Source organism: Protopterus annectens, chromosome 4.part1 (genome assembly GCF_019279795.1).
Source record: "Protopterus annectens isolate FY-2018-M chromosome 4.part1, PAN1.0, whole genome shotgun sequence".
Classification (NCBI taxonomy): domain Eukaryota; kingdom Metazoa; phylum Chordata; order Ceratodontiformes; family Protopteridae; genus Protopterus; species Protopterus annectens.
In genome coordinates, this window is record NC_056734.1 from 485,803,375 (window position 1) to 485,824,079 (window position 20,705).

The 20,705-nt window shown below is 42.2% G+C and overlaps 1 protein-coding gene across 1 annotated transcript in view; it reads left to right on the plus strand.

The window, feature by feature from the left end:
- The window catches only part of ATP13A3 (ATPase 13A3), a 2,707,264-nt gene that overhangs the window by 372,640 nt on the left and 2,313,919 nt on the right, over positions 1-20,705 (plus strand). The window contains exon 3 of the mRNA XM_044070296.1: positions 19,352-19,457. Within this exon, the coding sequence (XP_043926231.1) occupies positions 19,407-19,457 (51 nt within the window). The 5' untranslated portion in view covers positions 19,352-19,406. The remainder of the gene's footprint in view (positions 1-19,351; positions 19,458-20,705) is intronic.

Consider the following 20,705-nt stretch of genomic DNA (forward strand, 5'->3'; position numbering starts at 1 on the left):
TCGGTAGATTTTTGAGAACCTCCGCAAAGGTAGGTGCGTGGTTTGTGTTTTTATATGAAGGCAGTGCTGGTGTGTATTCTGGAGGACTATGTGTTCATGTGGTGTGGTGCAAGTATTGACCTTCTCCTCTTGACCAGCTATTCCGGTCTTGGCTGGAGAGTGTGTGGCTTCCAATTTGGATATATAAGTGCATCTCTCACAAGTCTGAGTGTTGGGAGGTAAGAGGAGAGGGTGGTCGGTGTATATGAGGCAGTTGCTACATTGCCTCAGGAAGCCCAAGTTCACCAGGTTAATAGGAGAAAGCACAGGGAACTGACCTTTTCTATTTTCACAAAGACTGAGTCACTTTATTAACAAATCCATCCTTCTTACCTAAGGTAGCATCTGAATCGAATATCAAAAATTCACTTGCCTGTCTTCTTTCCTTATTTTTCTAATAAGGGAGAGTACATGCTACCTGTTTTAGATGTACATAGACAACTACATTTTTATCTCCAGAGAACAAAAGATTTCAGGAAATCGGAACAGCTGTTTTGCTTGTTTCTTACTGAACAGATTGGGATCACCAGTTTCTAATGTTACCCTGACCAAATGGATTATTGATTACATTTCTTTTGTTTATACTCAGCAAGAAGTTTCCCTATCAGTCGCCTAAAGCACATTCTACTATAACCATGGCAACATCTCCCACCTTTTGGTATAGTACTTTCAGTGATGACATTTGTACAGCAGCTACCCGGTCTAATACTCATAGCTTTATTGAAAAGCTAGATTTGACTTCCAGAAGCAGAGCTGCATTTGGTTCTGCATCTCTCCATAATATCCTTTAATGAAGCCCCCCCCCCCCAAGATTCACATAGCTGGGGAAATCTGTCCCAAACGTTGTGGAACAAATGAAACGGACATCAGATATTAAGGTTATACACTCACCATAACTATGCATCTGTGTTGTCCATTTTCATTCAACTCTTCACCCGCCTTCTCCCTTCCTTTCATCTTCTGGAGTGACCCTCTGGGTACTGTGGAACCAATTTGTTCCAAATTTGAGCCCCAACTCTGCTGTTTTTTTCCTGCTTCTTGCACTATTTTAGGATCTATAAGGCAGCAAACTCAATCTGAGGTATTGCTAGCTGACTGGGGCATTATGGTAGAGGGAGGAGCACGTGAGTTGGATCTGAAAGTCTAATGTATGAGGCCGAGTTGGATCCAAGGTTGGATCAGATACCCAAACGTTGACGAAGAATGAAAATGGACAACACAGATGCATAGTTATGGTGAGTATATAACTTTAATCTTGATAAAAATAAGACAAACAAATTAAACCATTCTGTTAGTATTGCATTCCTCCTCACGTTTAAATAACTCAGAAATAGCAAGTGCTTTATAGCTTTTATTACAACTTTGACAAGCGGATGCATATCCTCCCATTACATTTTCCTGGTCATCAGGTGATTCACTTCTATCTGTGCAGACAGTTAATTAATGCAACCTCAGACTAGGATCTTTGAGAAGACACCTTTGACAGCAGGTTACTCAGAAGTCTTTCTCCTTTACTGTACATGCAGTATTTGGCTAATTATTCTGTGATGCATGTGGAACACTCTTGACTGCCTAAGTAGTCATATGACTATGGAGGTCCTTTTCCCATCTCCTTCAGTTCTAAAGTATTTTAGCAGTTTGGAAAAACATGTTGGTGCACAAAGTCTGTTAATGGCATGTTTTTTTTTTTTTTTGCTTGTTTGTGTGTGTTAACTGGGTGACTGGGCTGGTCATTGACCCTTTTCAACTGTAACTCAAGCATAAGGGAGTAACAAATGTACAAAAATTACATATTTAGCATGCATGAAATAATAGAGGTACAGTTTACACGTTTACATGTAGAGAGCCTTCCTGGTGCTAGCATGTCATCCAGCAGTTCCAGTGATATGGTAAGCATCTCACATAACTGAAATATTGGGATTTAAAAATAAACAAAGGGATTAGGCCTATATCTAGGGAGGTCATTGTCCCCCTTTACTTAGCGCTCATTAGGCCAGTCATTGAATGTCATGCCCCCTTTGGCATGTTTATCTCTAGAGTAGTGAAACAGCTAGAATGCCCACAGAGATACCTTACTAAAAGAATACAAGGCCTAGACAACATATCCCACATGGATCAACTCAAACTCCTGTTACTTTACTCTGTATCCTACAGACTGCTAAGAAGTGACCTGCGTCTGGCATATAAGGCATCCACTGACTCAATACTGATAGTTACTGCACATCAGCAAGCCAGTTGGCATCAGAAATACTCTGTCTACGTATCTGAACCTCTTCTGTAACATCAACAGAGTGGTTTGGAGGGACAAGTATATCTCGCAGAGGATACCACTGCTCTGGAACAGACTCCCCACCGACATAAAACAAAGTTTATTTCTGTCCATATTTAAGCACAGCTTGGCCCTATGGATAGGGAACAGAAAATTTACTGCACAACTGCCCCCTGTACTAATGGGCAAAGGCAGCTCCTAAATGCTTTATCCTATGCATGGGTCCTCTCAAATTATCTGTGGTATAATCCTAGTTATTGTCATTAGGGGTAATATGTAATTATCAACCATGGAATGAGTAAGATGAGTCTATAACCAAATGGAATAGATTATTTTGAGCACAAAAAGAGAAGCTGGCTAGGCTTAAAAAGACCTGGAAGGGCCAAGAACTTACCTATGTACCAGTAATGTCAACACACTTTATAATTAAGGTTTATGTCCATTTAGAAAAAAAAAAAACATTGTTATATCTATATACTTTTTGGTCATTGGGATAACTCTTTGACTGTCCCTGGACAAACCCAGGATAGGCATATTGGTTAGAGGAGCCAATGAGAACATGATTCAGAATGCCTGTGGAATAGAAGGTTCTTGGTATATAAATAGTTTTTAATTTGTAGTGCTTAGCAAAATTATGTATGGTTGTTTATGTAGCTGAATCATAAATGTCATATACTGACGCATTCTTAAAACGGGCAACCCTCATGGAATGTGCCTTCACAACCATCCATTGAGGCTTGCTTTATTTTTAGTAGCAAAAGAAAATGTAACTGAAAGTTCAATTAGAAAGACATTGTTTGGATAATTGCACTTTTTGCCCTTGTTAAAGGGCATGAAAGCTGAAGATCTTTGAGAAGCAAAGCGGTTCTGTTTGTATAATATTAAAGTTGTCTATGGACATCCACAACAAGGAGAATATACTGTCTCAGGTTAGGATATGTATGACAGGGGACTGGGAGTTGGATTGACTAGTTAACATTCTACACCAACTTCACAAGGAAACCCTGCCCTTGTGAAAGACTATAGAGTAGATAGTGTCTGCAGTTCTGAATTACACTGGATAGAAGTAATAGATGCTAGAAATAGTTATCCAGGAAATTAATTTTAAGATCAAGTTAGCTGGTTCAAAGTGAGATGATGTCAGTTTCTCCAGGAGAAACTTGACATCTGAGGGGAAACTGGAGACTTAATGGAAGGTCTAAACTTGAAAATGCCTCTGAGAAAGGTCTTGAAAATTTTCAGTGAGGCTAAGGAAGAAACAGCCATCTTGTCGAGGTAAGCATCATTTGAAAACAGAAAAATACCCAAAGGAGGCTAAGTATTGAAGGATACCTACGGTCACACTTATGAGGAAAGTATTTTTCTCTCTCAATCACTGTAAAACGCAAATACACATGCTGTTGAAAATTTTCCTAGGTGAGTATTCCTGACTTGCTTTCAGAGGAAAAACTAACTTCCTGGAAGAGCCCCCGAAGTTGTGGCTGTTTCAGGGAATGGGAGTCCATGTTTTAAACCTGAGTAACTTGAGGAAAATGGAGAAGGTGAGAGAGTCTTTATTGGATGCAGCAGAAAAAACTCCAGAGTTGCAGTTTCCAAGTAGAGCTGATATTGTATTGTAGAAGAATGGGAATGAGTGTCTTCTTACCCATCACAGGAGTAACGAAAATGAAGTTCAATAAAACTTGCTTGGCTATAGATAAAAGGAGTCGTATTGGGAATGATGATGGAAAGAGAAGGGAAGCCTTTAGGCTAGATAGATGAGTAAGCACATCCATGCTCTGATCCTTAACATCTGTGAGAAGGAGTCAGTGTTAAATTACTGAAATTTCAAATAATCAAAAATCAAAGGAGCGAGACAACGCCGAAACAACGTAATACCAAATGTTTAGTTTCCCAAAGTTCAAACCAGCGAAACAGTAGCGGCGCATGTTCCACAATGCTCTGAGCTTCTAAATGGAGATCGCGATACAGTGAATCCTCTTCTTCACTGTAGTGCAGTCTCAGAATTGGTATATATAATTTGCAGAGGGGCTTGCTCCCCTGCAAAAATGTTGGAGAAGGTGTATTTATTTATTTTTTGAAACCGTTGCTGTTTTGAACTTCAGGACACTAACATTTGGTGTTGTACTGTTTCGGTGTTGTCGTCTCACTCGTTTGATTTTTAGTTATTTGATATTTCGGTAATGAAACCTAGACCTGTCAGCAGGGAAGAAATTGTTACATTGCATATCGGTTGAAGTTGTGCATTGATCCATTACTGGAAATCCAAGGGTGAAAATTTCTTGGTTGATATGAAGAGGGAAAGTAAGAGAAACTGATGTCTGTTTCCTTGCACGATGGTTCCTTGGAAATCGCTTGCTCTTGTTGGGGTGAAACCTGGGATTACTCGAGTACACAATGCGCAGTTTGGGGAGTTTCTCATTTCCCTAGTATTATGGGACTGTAGATTTTGTATATATAATCTTGGGTAGCTTTTACTGGATGTGGGGGGGTACGGGGGGGGCTTGCCCCCCTGGAAAAAAATGCTTTATACCTGTGTCATTGCACTGAATGCCACAGACCTGCTTTGATGAGTTATGATAAAGTGATTTCTGATGGATTTCATTCCAACAGTTATTGGAACAGTGAGAAACCATGGCAGATGGCGGGGAGAGAAAAAAAGGACCTGCTCAAGTTATCTGTTAGAGAATTATCTGTTCAGAACCCTTTCCAGTGGAACATTCCTTTCCTGCATAGGGGAATAGAGACCATCCCTCCTTGTTTGGTGAAATACTATACCATTAACATAGCGGACTAGCTTAAGATTTGACCTCTAGTCAACAGGTATGCAAATATCTGCAAGACTAGTTTGACTGCTGTGATGTCCAACTGGTTTACTTGCCTCAGGGTCTTTGGTTGCAGACGTGCCTTGAATCAAATAGGTGGAAAACTGACTTTTTTCAAACTAAAATTGATACATCAGTGGTAGTCATGGCTAGTAGACAAACAAAAAATATGATATTAGTGTCTTGCCAACTGACCAGCAGAGGATGGTGACAAGCTTGAATCAAGAAAAATGTTGTCTTGGGGAGCCTATATTTTGAGACCACTGGATTTGTGAGCAAACTGCGTGGTTCTCAAGGGAAAATGAGTATGGGAGGAATCCATGGCTTCTTGATCCTTGGTTCTTTGCATATCATTTGCTCACTCTTACTGGAGTGACATGAGTTGAAAGTACAACTACAAATGGTTAAAACTTTCTCAGATGATAAAATATAACATTTGGTCTTGATGCATGTACAAAAGCAACATTTAAAACAGGAAAAGGAGTCTGAATAGAGAAATGATAAAATCTGCAAGAAAAGAAGAGTGAGTGGTATTGCTGGAATTGAATTCATCCTCAAGTCTTGGTAAGTACCTTCATGTGGTGGATCCTTTTTTTACAAAAGTCTTATCAAAACGATCTTGATATATAGACTTTATTTTATATAGCATATATCATGGACAGAGGTAGGTTAGAAATAAGACAGCTGGGTGCACAAGTCGTAGTATGGAAAAGTGCCCAATCCTGGTATGGGCACTGGTGTCGGGACTGAAACAAATGACAGTGCAAAATCTTCAAGACACAGAAACATTCTCAAAATGGAGTTAGGAAAGAATGAGGAAAAGGATGGCCCTCCTGTTGTAGAAGAAAGTAGTGGTCCACAAAAAATGATGGGCCTAAAAATAGCCTTAAAGATGATGGAGAAACTATGTGTTACTATTATGCAAGAATTCCAGAATTTCCAGATAGAAGATGTGCAAAAAGATTGAGAGGAAATTAAAACACTTGCACAAGAAATTTTGTCAGAAGCAAATATATCTTCATTAGTACAACAGTTCCATGAAAAATATTACCTAGACAAACTTTGGGCCTCTTTGAAAAGGAAGCAGCAGAAGTATGAAAATGTGAAGTACAAAAACCTAGAGATTTTTGAAAGGTGATAAAAAGAAACCGTGACATGGTAAAGAAAAGGAACTGATGTTGTCTTTCGGCTTTTCCCTGTTAGGGGTGGTCACAGCGGAACTCCGGTCCGCTAATGATTGGCAGTAGATTTTCACGAACGCCAAGGTGCCAGCTCAACATTCAACCTTCAACAAAGGCACACCCATTTACACATGTCTTTCAAACGCCCACCCAACTGTGGGGAGGACATGAGAGACTACACAAAAGGCACTTCCCGCACTCCAGCCGAGAATCGAACGGGAGAACCTCAAAGAAAAGGAACTGATACAATGCAATATTTATGCAAAGGAGCAATCCAAGCTAATCGGTACAAAAAAGCAGCTCCAAAGATACTTGAAATGCAGACAAAGGCACCCAGATATGGAACATTTCAAAATATAAAAAAGATCACAAAGGGGGAACGTAGAATAGAACATAGTATAGTAGAAGTTAAACAGATAGAAGGTGAAGTTGTAGAATACCCTGTGACATGAAGGAGTTAGTGTAGAAAGTCTAACACAAATTATGTTACAGCATGCTGGAGCAATGAGTCCCCAAATTAAGGCGAAACAGATGGAGTGGGAGACATCTGATGAAATCTCCACATGGGAAAGAAAAGAGAGATTTAATGCGGTGCAACATTTATGCAAAAGATAAAGCAAAATGAATAAAGAAAAATAGCACCAAAGATATCAGTAGAGGCAAAGGCATTTGGATATGGAAAATTTCACAATACAAAAAAATGGGAAAACGAGAGTTGATTAGTATGGAGAAGTTAAAGAAATAGAAACTGAAGTTATAGATTACCTGCAAAGTGAAGGGTTTAGTGTAGTATATCTAACTCTGGTTACATCACAGCATGGTGGAATAATAAGTCCTCAAATTAAGGAGAAGTAGGTGGAACAGGAGGCATCTGATCACTTGCTCCACGTAAAGATGTTATGGAACCTTCAGTAGAAAGGTAGTACAAAGCTTCAGGTGGCGTTGCACAACAAGGGATGTAACAAGAAACTGTCAACTTTGACTCTGTCAGTGTTGTGGAGTGATAGCCCAGTGAGTTTCCGTATGAAATAGCAATGGGTAACACAGGATGCAACTGAAAAGAGTATGTCACAGGTGCTTCAACAAGTTTTTAATTTAAGGGTGTGCACACTTATGCAACCAGCTTATTGTACATTATTTTTATATTTTTCCCCCTAACAGATTTGTGTTTTTCAATTGAATTGTACAGGTTATAGGTCACATTAAAGGTGGGAAAAGTTTTGAAATGATTGATTGTGATTTTTTTTATATCACAAAAAACTGGCATTTTAACAGGGGTGTGTAAACTTTTTATATCCACTGTAGGCTTGCATATGTATATAAAGAACAGAGATATTTTCTGTGCTGGGTGCCAAATCAGAAGAAAGGCATGACATTTTTGTCTCAAATCACTTTATTTAATTCTAGGACAATTTTATTTACATTCTACACTGCCTTAACGGGTTTAATGACCAGAATGAACATACACAGAAAAATCTTCATTTACCTCTCTTTGTATAACAATAAGTGCCATCAGTAGGATGTCCATTAATATAAAACAAAAGTGGTCATGCAATTCATAGCCAACCTGGTCCAGGACGGGCTTTGCTAGGACCATTCTCCAGTGGTTCCTGTAGTCTTAGTAATTGCCCTCCTCCCTTTTTATTTTCCTGACTAAGCTATGGTTATCTACCCATATAGCTTAGGCTACTGAAACAGTAGATTATATATTGACCATAGTACAGTCATGCAAGTTGACTTACTATGACAGTAGATCTTCTAATAGATCACAGTTGGCAGTAACCATCCTTCCTTCCAGTCACCTTTTCTTTTTGCTTGTGTTCTTTTTCTTGTTACCAGGGTAATTGTTTTTCTTCCTTTTTTGTATATAGTGTATTGCTGGCTTTGTTTCCTAGCACAGGTTTTCAGGCTGTTGCTTCTCTCCTAGGCAAAAAAATGCTATGAAGCCTTTTGTGCTCCAGCTACCTTTTTTATGGAGCTCCATGTGAGCTTCTGGCAGTTGGAGTACATGGAATTTTCCAAAGCTTTAATACGCTGGCCAGAGCATGGATAAGACCCATTTAACCTGGGCTACTGAAACGGTGATTTTTAGAAAATCAGCATAGGTTCATAGGTAGGTACTTGGGTATCTGCCCAAATGCATTTATAAGCCTAGCCAGAATGTGTTGGCTTTCTCCGCCCCCTTAGATAGTTCCCTGTGCCTCTGTCCAGCAGAGCCACTGAAGTGATCCCTGGGGTAAACTTTCTGTTTCCCATCCACTAGTCAAGATTTCTCTTGAGTGTTAGCGAGGAGCTCTGCCTAATGTAGATTGGAATCTTGTTCCAAAGCATGGGAAGTCTCTGGGACAGGAATCTATCCCTCCAGCACGTCCTGTTTATTGTTGTGGTGAGGTTTAGATCCCCTAGAGCATGTGGCTCGAGGGGATAAGGTTTTCTTTAGTTGGAGCATGTCCATCAATTCTGAGTTGGACATGGCCTTGTATGTCAGGCAGAGATCACCTTTGAGTAGGTGATATGCAACCTAGTACAGCTGGAGTTTCTTCAGTCGAGCTTCATAGGGCATCTGTTTGAGGCCAGTGATCGTCTTGGTGAGGTACTTGTGTGGTCTTTCCAGCTGTTGCAGGTGTCTTGTAAGGTACATCCCAAATGGGGCATTGTACTCTATGATGGGTCTGATGAGTCATGAGTAGAGGGGCACAATGACCTCTTTTGATCTGGATGTGAACCTTTTTGTGATTAGGTGGCCACATAGAAGGATTTTCTAACCACTTTGGCAATGTGATTATCAAAGGAGAGATTACGGTCTACTTGGGTCCCCAGATCCCTTATTACGTTTTCCATATTTAGGGGACTACCAGCTATGTGGTAGTTTGTGGGTACTTTGTTTTTTTCCAAAGGGGATGTCTATGCACTTTTTGGCATTTAGCTTGAGGCCGTGATTTTGACACCATATATCTGTCACAGTAAGACCCTTTTGGAGGATGTCTGTGTCAGCCAGAGAGTCAGTTATAGCCCCTAGTTTGCAGTCATCTGCGAAATTGGTCAGTCATAGTCCTCCTGTGCTTGCCTGTACATCTGAGAAGTATATGCCGAACAGGAGGGGTCCTAGTAACCGGTTTAGAGTCTGACCTAGCTCCTATAACTCTCACCATGTGGGTTCTGTCCGTAAGCCAATTGGCAACCCATCTTGTAACGTAGGGGTTTATGTTCAGGCAGGTGAGGTTGTCTATAATACCATAATGAGGAGTGGTGTCGAAGGCCTTTGCGAGGTCTAGGTAGGTTGTGTGTACCACCTTTCCCTCATCTGTAACCTTGGTAACTGTCTCAAGGAAGTCCACCAGGTTTAGGTGGCATGATCTGCCCTTAAAGCTGAACAGGGTAGGGTCCAGTGTTTGGAGGTTCCCAGTGTCTCTGTTAATGAGTTCCATGATGATGCGCTCCATAGCCTTGCAGACCAGGCTAATCAGGCTTGTAGGGCGATAGTTCCTGGGGTCTCTTGTGGCTCCACTTTTGTGGAGCGGAATAACCGTTGCTGTGTGCCACTCTATGGGTACGTAGCCTGTGGGGAGGCCGAGTTTGAACGGTGTGTTTAGGTGAGGGGTTAGTTCGTCTTTGAGCTTGTGTAGGACGTAGCCTGGGACACCGTCCGGTCCCATTGATACTGTGTTTTTTGGCTTTGCAGAGGGCTGTTTTAACTTGAGTGCCTGTGATTTCAAGGGCCTACATTCTTCTGGTATGGTTATGGGTACTTTAGGGGTGAGAGGGGGGGGTGAAGTTTGCACTGAACCTGTCTGCCAGGATGTTGGCGATATCGGTTGGTTCAGTGTATTTTGTGCCATTCTGCACTAACTCCGAGCAGATCTGAGCATTGCCACTTAGATTCTTGACATAGCTAAAGAATGCCTTGTGGTTATCTTTGGAGTCCTTGGCAATTTTTCTTTCGAAGCTTGCCTTGGATGATTTTATGGGGGATCATAGTTTCTTGCTGATACTGATCAGGGATGTCTTCCCTTCTTGGGATTTTACTCTTTTCTGTACTAGTCCCCTCCTATTGTATAGCTTGTTTATGGCAGGGGTCCACCAGACTGGTTTCCTTTTCTTGGAGGAGTGAGTCTTGGTTTTGCTTGGGATAGCACGATCCATGCATTCTTCTAGGTGCCCATAGAATGCATTAGTAAAGGATTTTGCAGCTTGGACAGTGTTATCCTTTAGCATGAGGGCTTTGAAACATTCCACCTCAGTCATAAGTAACGTGAAGTTTGCTTTTGAAAATTTTTTTGCGGTGGTTTCCTTATGCGGGGGTGGGGGTGGAATGTGGATATCCAAAGTGATTTGTTTAGGGTCAGATCTAACAAGCGAGGGGTTGCCATCCGGTGAGGAACACCATTCTCCCATGTTGGTGATGACCAGGTCCAATATGTTGTCACCTCTGATGGGAGTGTTGACCAGTTGATCCAGGGCGTTTGAGTTTATAAATTCTAGGAAATGTTGGGCAAGTGAGTTAGTACTTGATTAGTTCTCCCAGTTAATGTTTGGGTAATTGAAATCCACCAATATTAGGGTGTTTGGTAGGACCTTTGTTTCCCACTGTTTCCAGAAATGCGGAATGGGGGTCCTGGGACATGGTGGGTGATCTGTAGCAAGCTACAATTTGAATTGTAGTTTTGCCCATTGTTAGTTGCATGTGGATGATCTCTGAAGCATCTTGCTGTGCCACTAACTTGGAGGTGTGGGTATCCTTGATGAATATGGATACGCACCCACCTTTTGTATTTTGGTCCGGGTTCTTTGGCCGAGATGTATGGTATGAGTTGTAGCCTGGTAGTGCTGGGGTGCTCTCTGGAGCCTTAAACCAGGATGTTCTTCATCTCACATTGCTGCAGTCCTTACACTCGGGTAGTCCGCTGTCCTCGGTCGGCCCGAATATCAAAGTATAAGGCTGACGTCGGTCAAGGCGCATTTGACTGACATCAGGACGTCAGGGTACAAATGCGCATGACCGACGTCATATCCTCAGTCTTTTTTGCCGCATGGTCCGATGCAGAAGCAGCATTGCAAGTGCCGGTTGGCGTTCTGAAATTTTTCGATTTCGGAGTTTCAGACCGAGTCAAAGTTGGCTAAGTACCCGTTGGGAATATTTTAGTTTTTCTTGCCTCAGTGGTTTACTGGATGTCAGAAAAGTGAATAATTGTATTTCTTGTGGGAAACAGATACCGCATAGAGACTATCATACTTTGTGTATTCCTTGTTTAGGGCCTGAGCACGACGTTGTTGGGTGTCGCTCTTGTGCTAGATTCAATAAGCGCACTATAAAGAGAAGGTTGGATTGTGCCAGGTTAGTCTTCGGGAAGCGGTGCAATTATAAAATGCCGTTGGATGCTCCGACGCCCGCTTCTTCGAAGAAGCGCAAGGACAAAGCAGTTAAGCCTAGGCTAGAAGAACCGTCCGGACCGGACGCCGGTTCTTTAGAGGTGTCGGTGGAGCCGGTGGTTCCACCGGAGGTTTCTTTGGGTTCCCAGGGAGAGACTTTGTTGTTGCAGGATGTGGCCTCTCAGGAGGCAGGTCAGGCTGAAGGGGCTTCTCAGGTTACTATACTCCCCTCCCTTCCTAGGGTGGTTAGGCCCTCTCCTTCTGTTCCCAAGGCTTCTCCCAGAGGCAGGCCAGGTTTAGCTTCAGTTGGTGTCACCCCTAGTTCTTCAGGAACTGTGCCCAAGAAGCATATGCTTAAAATGGCAGAAGATTTGATTACTTTGATTAGGGGTTCTTTGCCCCCTCCTGATAAGAGACCTAGGGTGGAGCTTGAGCTAGGGAGTTTTGAGCAGGCTTCGGATGTTTCAGAGTCTTCGGCTGAAGACTTGCAGGAGTATTCTCCTTATTCTGATTCTGATGTGGATGATTCTACTCCTTCTGCTTCTCCTCCTGAGGATTTTTCTTTTTCAGAAACTCTTCATTCCATGAGGGAGCATTTTCAGTGGGAAGGTCAGGACTTCTCTGATTCCAGGAAAAGGCTTAGGGAATTTTTGTTTTTACCCCAGCATAGGCCTTTGGCTATACCTCCTGTTTTGGATGTGGTGGAAGATGTTTTACAGAGGCTTCTCTTAATCCTGATTCTTTGCCTCCTGCTCCTGTTAAACCGGATAGGTATTACAGGGTGCCTGAAGCTCATAAGTATCTTAAGAGTCCTAGGGCAGACCCAGAAACTGTTAGTCAGGGGCCTAAAGGTGTTAAGGCTTCTGTTGTCAAGAATCCGGTTCCTACAGATAAAGAGGCCAGGGCTTTGGATAGATGGGGGAAGAAAGTTTATACTTCTTCCACTCTAGCTATGAGGGCTTTGAATTGCCAGTTCCACATGTTGAAATACCAAAACTATCTCCTTTCACAATTGAAGTCTAAGGTTGATGCTCTGGCGGAAGGTATTGATTGTAAAGAGTTACAAGATTTAGTACATGTTTCTGAACAGGTGGGTAAGCATTCTTTGCAATGTGGTTTTGATGCTGTACAGGCCTCGTCTAGGGTGGCTGCCACTGGGTCAGTTCTTCGCAGGCACGCCTGGCTGAAGGATCAGAATTTATCTGACCATGTTAAAACAAGGATTTTAGATGCTCCTTTACAATCGGATGTGTTGTTTGGTTCTCCTGTTGAGGCAGTTTTAAAGAAAATGGAAGACAAGGCTAAGTCTATGCAGACTGTTAAAGATTTTTTGCAGGTTCAGCCTCCAAAGTTTAGTAGAAATTGGCCTGCTAAGGGGTGGACGATCCTTCTTATGATTCCCAGTCTAGGGGTAGATCTAGACGTGGTAGGGGCAGAGCTCAGGGCTCTTTCAGGCCTAGAACAGGGAGTTCTCCTGCACAGTCTTCAGGTGAGGGCAGGGGTCAGTCCTTTCGTAAACAGACCCAATGACCTACCTTTTCAGCTGCCAGAGCCTTCTCGTCTGGCAGCACCTTTGGGAGGAAGGTTGGCACTTTTCAAAGAAAATTGGAGTTTAATTACCCAAGACAGATGGGTATTGGATATCATACACCACGGTTACAGGTTTTATTTCCATACCTTGCCTCCTTTCAAAGGCATGCCAGACGTTCCTCCTCAACAAAGAATAGAGGCTCACAAGCAAATTTCTCTGTTACTCCAAATAGGGGCCATTCAGCCGGTCCCTATGCCAGAAGTGGGCCTAGGATTTTATTCTCGCCTGTTCCTAGTACCAAAGAAAGGGAACACGTGGAGACCAATTTTGGACTTATCTATCCTCAACACTTATCTGGACATTCCCAAGTTCAAAATGTTGACGTTACAGCAGCTTTTACCTCTGCTGGGCAAAGATCATTGGATGGTAACTTTGGATCTCAAGGAGGCTTATCTTCATGTTCCTATCAGACTGAGTTGCAGGAAGTATCTGCGTTTGAGCTGGGACTTCTCATTATTAGTTCTCTGCATTGCCCTTTGGCTTATCTACTGCGCCCAGAGTGTTCATGAAAGTTCTGGCTACAGTGATAGCTTTCCTCAGGTTAAAAGGAATACAGATCTATCCTTATTTGGACGATTGCCTGATTCTGGCTCAAGGAAGGGACGAGCTTATTCATCATTTGGATTATGTGATAGCAGTGCTAAGATGCCTGGGGTATTCTGTGAACGAAATAAAGTCCAGTCTAGTACCCTCTCAGGACATGTGCTTTCTGGGTGTGAGACTGAATACAGCATCCCAGATGGCCTTTTTGACCCCGGACAAACAAAAGAATCTTTCCCTTTACTTTCATCAGTTGTCTCATCAGTCCAGGCTGACTGCAAGGACAGTCCTTCAAGCCTTGGGGTTCATGGCATCTTGTATTCTGGTGCTTCCCAATGCCAAACTGCATATGAGGAAGCTACAATGGTATCTCAAAATGTATGGACACAGCACTGCCAGGATTTGGACACTGTCATTCAAATAATACCTTGCATTCAAAAGGAATTGTTGTGGTGGGCTCAGGAATGTCACCTAAACAAGGGACTCTCTGTGACCCGCCAGAGGCGAGTCAGATTCTAACGACAGATGCCTCAGACAAAGCTTGGGGAGCTCATCTGAATGGAAAGTGGATACAAGACAAGTGGCCTGCCAGACTACAACATCTACATATCAACTTGAAAGAGATGTTAGCAGTCCAGTTTGCATTAATAGCTTTCAAGGATTTACTTCTTCCAGGGCAGGTGTTGATTCTAACAGACAACACAACTGTCATGTGGTACATCAACAAGCAAGGCGGAACACATTCTTATCCTCTATGCAGGCAAGCAATGATTTTGTGGGAGACTGCTCTCAGTTTACAGCTAAATCTTCAGGCAAGGTTTCTGCCGAGCACAGAACTCCTTAGCAGATGTGTTGAGCAGACAAATTGTGGATCCCCACGAGTGGAAATTGGATCCTCTTGTATTTCAGAAATTGACAGTGTCATGGGGAACTCCAGACATAGATCTGTTCGCTTCTCCACTAAACCACCAGCTGCCAAAGTTTTGCACAAAAAGGTTTCATCCCACAGCTTGGAAAGTGGATGCTCTTTCTTTCAATTGGAGCAATCTTCATGTGTATGCCTTTCCGCCTCTGCCTCTCCTCCCAAAGGTACTACTGAAGGCCAGACAAGACAAGCCAAGGATGATTTTGATAGCTCCAGATTGGCCTCGACAGCATTGGTACCCATTATTGAGAAGCCTGGTACGGAAGCCTCCATGGCCTTTGCCTTCGATTCCACACCTGTTGTCTCAGGAGGACAGTCATTTGCTCAATGTCAAGCTTCACTCTCTGCACCTAACAGCCTGGCATATTCTGTTTTGAACCATAGTGGGCCTTCACTTCCACAGCAAGTTTTGAATGTTATTTTGGAAGCTAGAAGGCCTAGTACAAGGAAAGTGTACGCAGATAAATGGAAGAGATTTTTATTTTGGAGTGCAGCAAAAGATTTTGATGTTTCTGAGCCTAATTTAAGTGTGGCTCTTCAATATCTTACTGAGTTACTGGACAAAGGTTTGTCCTTCTCTTCTATTAAGGTTCATGCTGCAGCAATTTTGGCTCACTATGATTGTGACCCACCATTGTTTTCTCATCCTTTGTTCAAGCAATTTCTTAGAGGGGCAAAGAATATAAGACCCCCAAGAAGAGCTCCTACTCCTGCTTGGGATCTAAATTTTGTGTTGGAGAAACTCACTCTACAACCTTTTGAGCCTGCAGCCACTACTGAATTAAAGTTTTTATCATGGAAGACTGCTTTTTTGTTGGCTATTACCTCTGCAAGAAGGGTTTCTGAGTTGCAGGCCCTTATGGCGGTTGAGCCTTTCTTAATTTTCCATAAGGATAGGGTATCTTTACGTACTAATCCTTCCTTTATGCCTAAAGTGGTTTCTAGTGTGGCTTTAAACCAAACTATTCATTTGCCTACTTTTTATGCAAATCCCCAAAATAAAGGGGAAAAGATTTTGCACACTTTAGATGTACACAGGCAGTTGTGATATTATTTGGACAGAACTAAAGGGTTCAGGCAGTCTCAGCAGTTATTTGTTTCTTTTGCTTTGAGTTCTCAGGGCAAGCCTGTGTCAAAACAAACTATTTCTAAGTGGATTGGGTTTTGCATTGCTTTCTGTTATTCCCATCATGGTAAGGAGATTCCAGCTGGGATTAGGCCTCATTCCACTAGGGCTACTGCCACTTCGACAGCTTTTTTGAGAGGGGTGGCAACTCAGGATATTTTGGAGGCAGCTACTTGGAGTTCAGTGCATACTTTCTCTAGGCATTATCACCTACCACTTTACTCTAAATCCAGGGCTGGTTTTGCCACTGCTGTTTTGCAGGGCATTCTGGCAGCTCCTGCTTCCTTATAGTTTGGCCATCCTCCCTTACCTCTGCTTTGGGATTCTACCCAAGTGTAAGGACTGCAGCAATGTGAGATGAAGAACATAGTACAGTTTTGTACCTACCATAAATGTAGATGTTCGAAGATCCACATTGCTGCAGTCCAATTTACCTCCCTCCTTCCCTCTGTAGTTAGAGGTTGTGTGGGTTGGGTTGTCAATAGGGTGTATATTGTATATATTGTACATATTTTTAGTGCTAGCATGGTTGGTTGTTTGTTTGCTGTCTTTTGGTTTTGACCTTTATTTTTAGGGTCTTCTGACATCTGGGGCAAGAAAAGACTGAGGATATGACGTCGGTCATGCGCATTTGTACCCTGACGTCCTGATGTCAGTCAAATGCGCCTTGACCGACGTCAGCCTTATACTTTGATATTCGGGCCGACCGAGGACAGCGGACTACCCGAGTGTAAGGACTGCAGCAATGTGGATCTTCGAACATCTACATTTATGGTAGGTACAAAACTACTTTTCTGTTACTGCACATATGTCGATGTTCTCCATATTGAGGAGTGCCTCGAGTGCGTGCATTTTGAGGTTTAGGCTTCTGGCATTGAGTAGCATTACCCTCAGTTTTTTGTTACTTGTGCTGTTTACGGCGGTGGGTTTCTATTTTGAGCCTTGCCTAAAAAAGGCACTATGAGGGTGGCAAGAGCCTTGGTCAGTATTCGAAAGCCTAATGGTGACAGGTGCAAATCGTCACTAGCAAAGCAGAGTGGCTTGTTGAGCATGTCATCCCAGGCGGACAGACACTGGATCCCCTTTGAATGACACCAGAAACCTAGCCAATTGTTGAAATTGATAATTTTTTCTTTATACCGTGGTGGTATTCTTGTTGAGGGCAGGATGCTACTCAAGGTCAGGGTCATACCGGCATGGGCTACGTGATCAGAGAGTTATTCCATGTCTCTCTTCATGAAATCCAGGGAGGTACGGCTAAGGTAATTCACACCAGCAAGGACAATGACAGAGTCATATTTGTAGTTGTTCTGGAGTGACCTGAGTGCTTGTATTATGTGGCGGATCCTGGCACCCGACAGGCAACTAACAGTAACCTTCTCCTTATTCAGCCTAGTGAGTGGGACGTCAGTGTTCCTGACTATTACTAGTATGTTGGGTATGTTATTTTGCCTTAAGGGCTGTGATTGCGTGGCACTCTGGTTTTGTGAAGTATGTGTTTCATGGTTTGTGTTGGGGGGGGGGTGGAGGTTGCTTGGATGTCTGCTTTGGAGGTCTCTGTTGCTTTTGCAGATTTTTATTTAGAGCCTCCGAGTATGTGTTTGTGTGTTTTTTGCCGGTGATGGTTTAATGGGTCTGTGTGAGACTGGTGGTGTGATACAGGTATTTCCCTTCTCTTCTTGACTGTCTGATCCAGTCTTGGGTTGAGAGAGCTTAGCCTCCAGTTTGGCTGTATAATTGCATCTCTTGCATATATTAGTGTTTGGTGGTAGGAGGAGAGGGTTGTCTGTGTACGTGAGACAGTTGTAACATTGCCTCAAAATGCCCAGATTCACCAGTATGACTGGAGAGTACACCTGAAACTGCCCTTTGGACATGCCTTTATAGGCACAGTCAACTGTTTTACTGAATGGCTGGTTAGGTCGAATAGAGAGCCTTGTCCTTCTGTACAGTATAGGGGGGGGTCTAGTGCTAGGGTTTATAAGTGCTTGCTATGAGTTTTGAGCAAGTGCCAGGCTGAGAAATGAATGGCTTGAGTGCTCAAGTTGAACGTTTGTCTAGTTTCAAGGGAAAAATTGAAGAGGAGACTTTGTGGAGCCAGGAATAGTTATACCCTAGTTACGGCGCTGCCTGGCATGCAAAACCGGGCAAATGCGGTTTTTATAGCAGGGAAATGAAGGAGATGGAAATTAGCCCAAAATGTCCAATAAGCTACTAATTTCTGGACTGAAACCACTCCTCCAGGGACAGATAGGCTGCTCAAAGCTCCCCTCTCTCACAGGTGAACAGAGAAACTTCCTTCTATCCAAGTAAGGTATAGGCAAACAGAGATTTGTAACACAGCCCTGAATTCAGCACTAACCTGAAAACTTGACTATACTAGCTTAGAAAGGCGGGAAACAAGTATATTTTTTTTCGTTTTTTTTTTTCCAGAAAATAAAGCAGATAAAATCAAAAAACACTTTAAATGCACAGAAAAGGATACTTATTGTTATATATCTCAGATCAGAGTTGTAGTCAATGCCCCAGTAATAAAGTAGGAAGAAACACAAATACAGTAAAAGCAGATGAATAAAGTGCAATTTATATATATATATATATATATATATATATATATATATATATATATATATATATATATATATATATATATATATAAAACGAACAAACTGATTTAAACAAGTTACCCAATTAACCAAAAAAAAAGCTCAAAACTGAGCCCTGCTCCAGCAGTCTTCAATCAGACAAGTTCTAACTGCACACTTCTGCTACTAGGGTGCAGGGGAATCTTCTCCAAAAAAAAGATCAGTGCTCAAGTTATACAAACAAAGCTTGATTCAGCAGGCCTGAATGTGGTCTATGCTAGAGCAACAAGGCACACCAATTTCAGAAAGAAACAGTTCAAATAAGCAAGGCACAGTTATGGTAAGTTTGCTTTCAACAGTGTGTTTGGAACAAGCCAATTTTCAGCAGAGGCCCGTGGAGAAATGCCCAGATGCATGTCTTTTTTTTAATGTGGGAGGAAACCCACATGAATGCAGGGGGGATGTGCAGACTCTGCACAGAAGGCACTCCAGCCAATAATCGAACTGTAGAACCTCTTGCTGTGAGGCAACACCACCACCACTGCAGCACTGCGCTGTCCAATGTATTTACAATGTATGTAAAGTATTTTTTTTTTTTTATAAATGTAAAAAATCAAGATGCTTTTTCTGGATGTGCCCATGTTCTATATATAGTAGTGCTGCCCCAGTATTAGCAGTACTGCAGAATAATGGGTCTTCCAGGGGCTTGAGGCTCTAAAGCATCTCATCATCATTGTGCCTCTAGGGCATTCTGCTGTTCTCTGGTAATGCCTTCCTTGTTGAGTGTTGTTACTTCATTGAGACATTGTAAACAGTAAAACAAAATATAACTGAAGTGTTAATTTGCTGCTAGAGAGAAAATCCTTAAGCTGTTTTAATCTGTCTTTCTATGGTTTATAGGTGCGGTACAGTAGACTAGAGGTGGGCAAGACGTTTGAGGCTACAGCCAGGAAGAATGGAGAAGCAAGATGTAAGAATTATCAGAAAAGGAGAAGAAGATGAAATGGTAAGGAATTAATCTTTTTACTGAGTTAAGTGGTGTATTTAAATTTTGCTGGTAGTAGGCAGTGTATATATCCTGTTACCCCATGTGATACTTGGGTACATAAGTAAGTACTAGGCAGTCAATCTGCAGACCATTTCAAACCTCTTATTCAGAATTTCCCTTTAGCCTCAAGGGAGGGCAAGACAAGATACACCAAGAGAGAATTTCAGGCTGCCCATCCAGTTATCTATGTTTATCATGAAGTTGGCAAGGGTGCTACTCAGCTTGACATGTAGTGGAAGTTTGTTCTAGAAGTCCGTGGTATGTTGGGAATCTATCATGCCAGCATGTGTTATTTATCTGCTGATGAGTTATTAGTTCCTTTAGCCAAGTATTTGATGTACCGTAGATGTTCTTTGTGTTTCACTGTTGCAGTCATTATGGACGCCATTTCGCACTGCGAAGGGCTGTCTTTGAAATGTCTAGCTACAAATTCTGCTCTACGTTGGATGGTCCTACCATTAAAGAGAGCGCAGAACCAAAATCCGGGGACATCGTGGTCTGGGCCTTAACAGGTTACATGCAGGCTATGGAAGTCTTTGTGTGGTATTTGTTTTCCACAGCAGACACAATTATTTACTTTTTCGGACATAGGTTAGTGCAAGAAAAAGATCCCTAATGGGGTACTTAGCTTTAGTCATTTTCTACTTCACTTTGGCAGTGGCCGACCAACACACAGAAAAACTGCTTCTGGCTCCATGGCAGGAAAGACTGCTATAATGGCGTCAGCTGCCATGCTTTATACCACTGATGACCTGATGTCAGTTCCTGGCAACCTGCAGCCGATGCAGGACGGACAATCTTTACTCTGGTATTTGGGTAAGCCGAGGACTACCCAGCAGGGATAACCCAGAAGTGATGGCTGCAACAGTGAATATACTCGAACATCTATATTTATGGTAAGTGTACACAACTGTACTTTCTGTGAAGGAATAGGAGGGCAAATAGTAATGGATCTTCTTTGGCACGAAAGGCTAGTTATAGCTGTCCATGGAAGAGTCTTTAAGAGACTTACTACAGAAAATAGGCAGGTAGTCTCTACTGATAACTAAAATTTTCGAGGCCACTAATGTTTTTACTTATGAATCTCTGATGTCCCTCAAGTTGTTTGATATGTTTAGACAAATATGTGCCAAAAGAAGAGTTATATTCAGTAATGGGTCTCATAAGATATGAGTAAAGTGGAATTGAGACGACTTTAGATCTAGT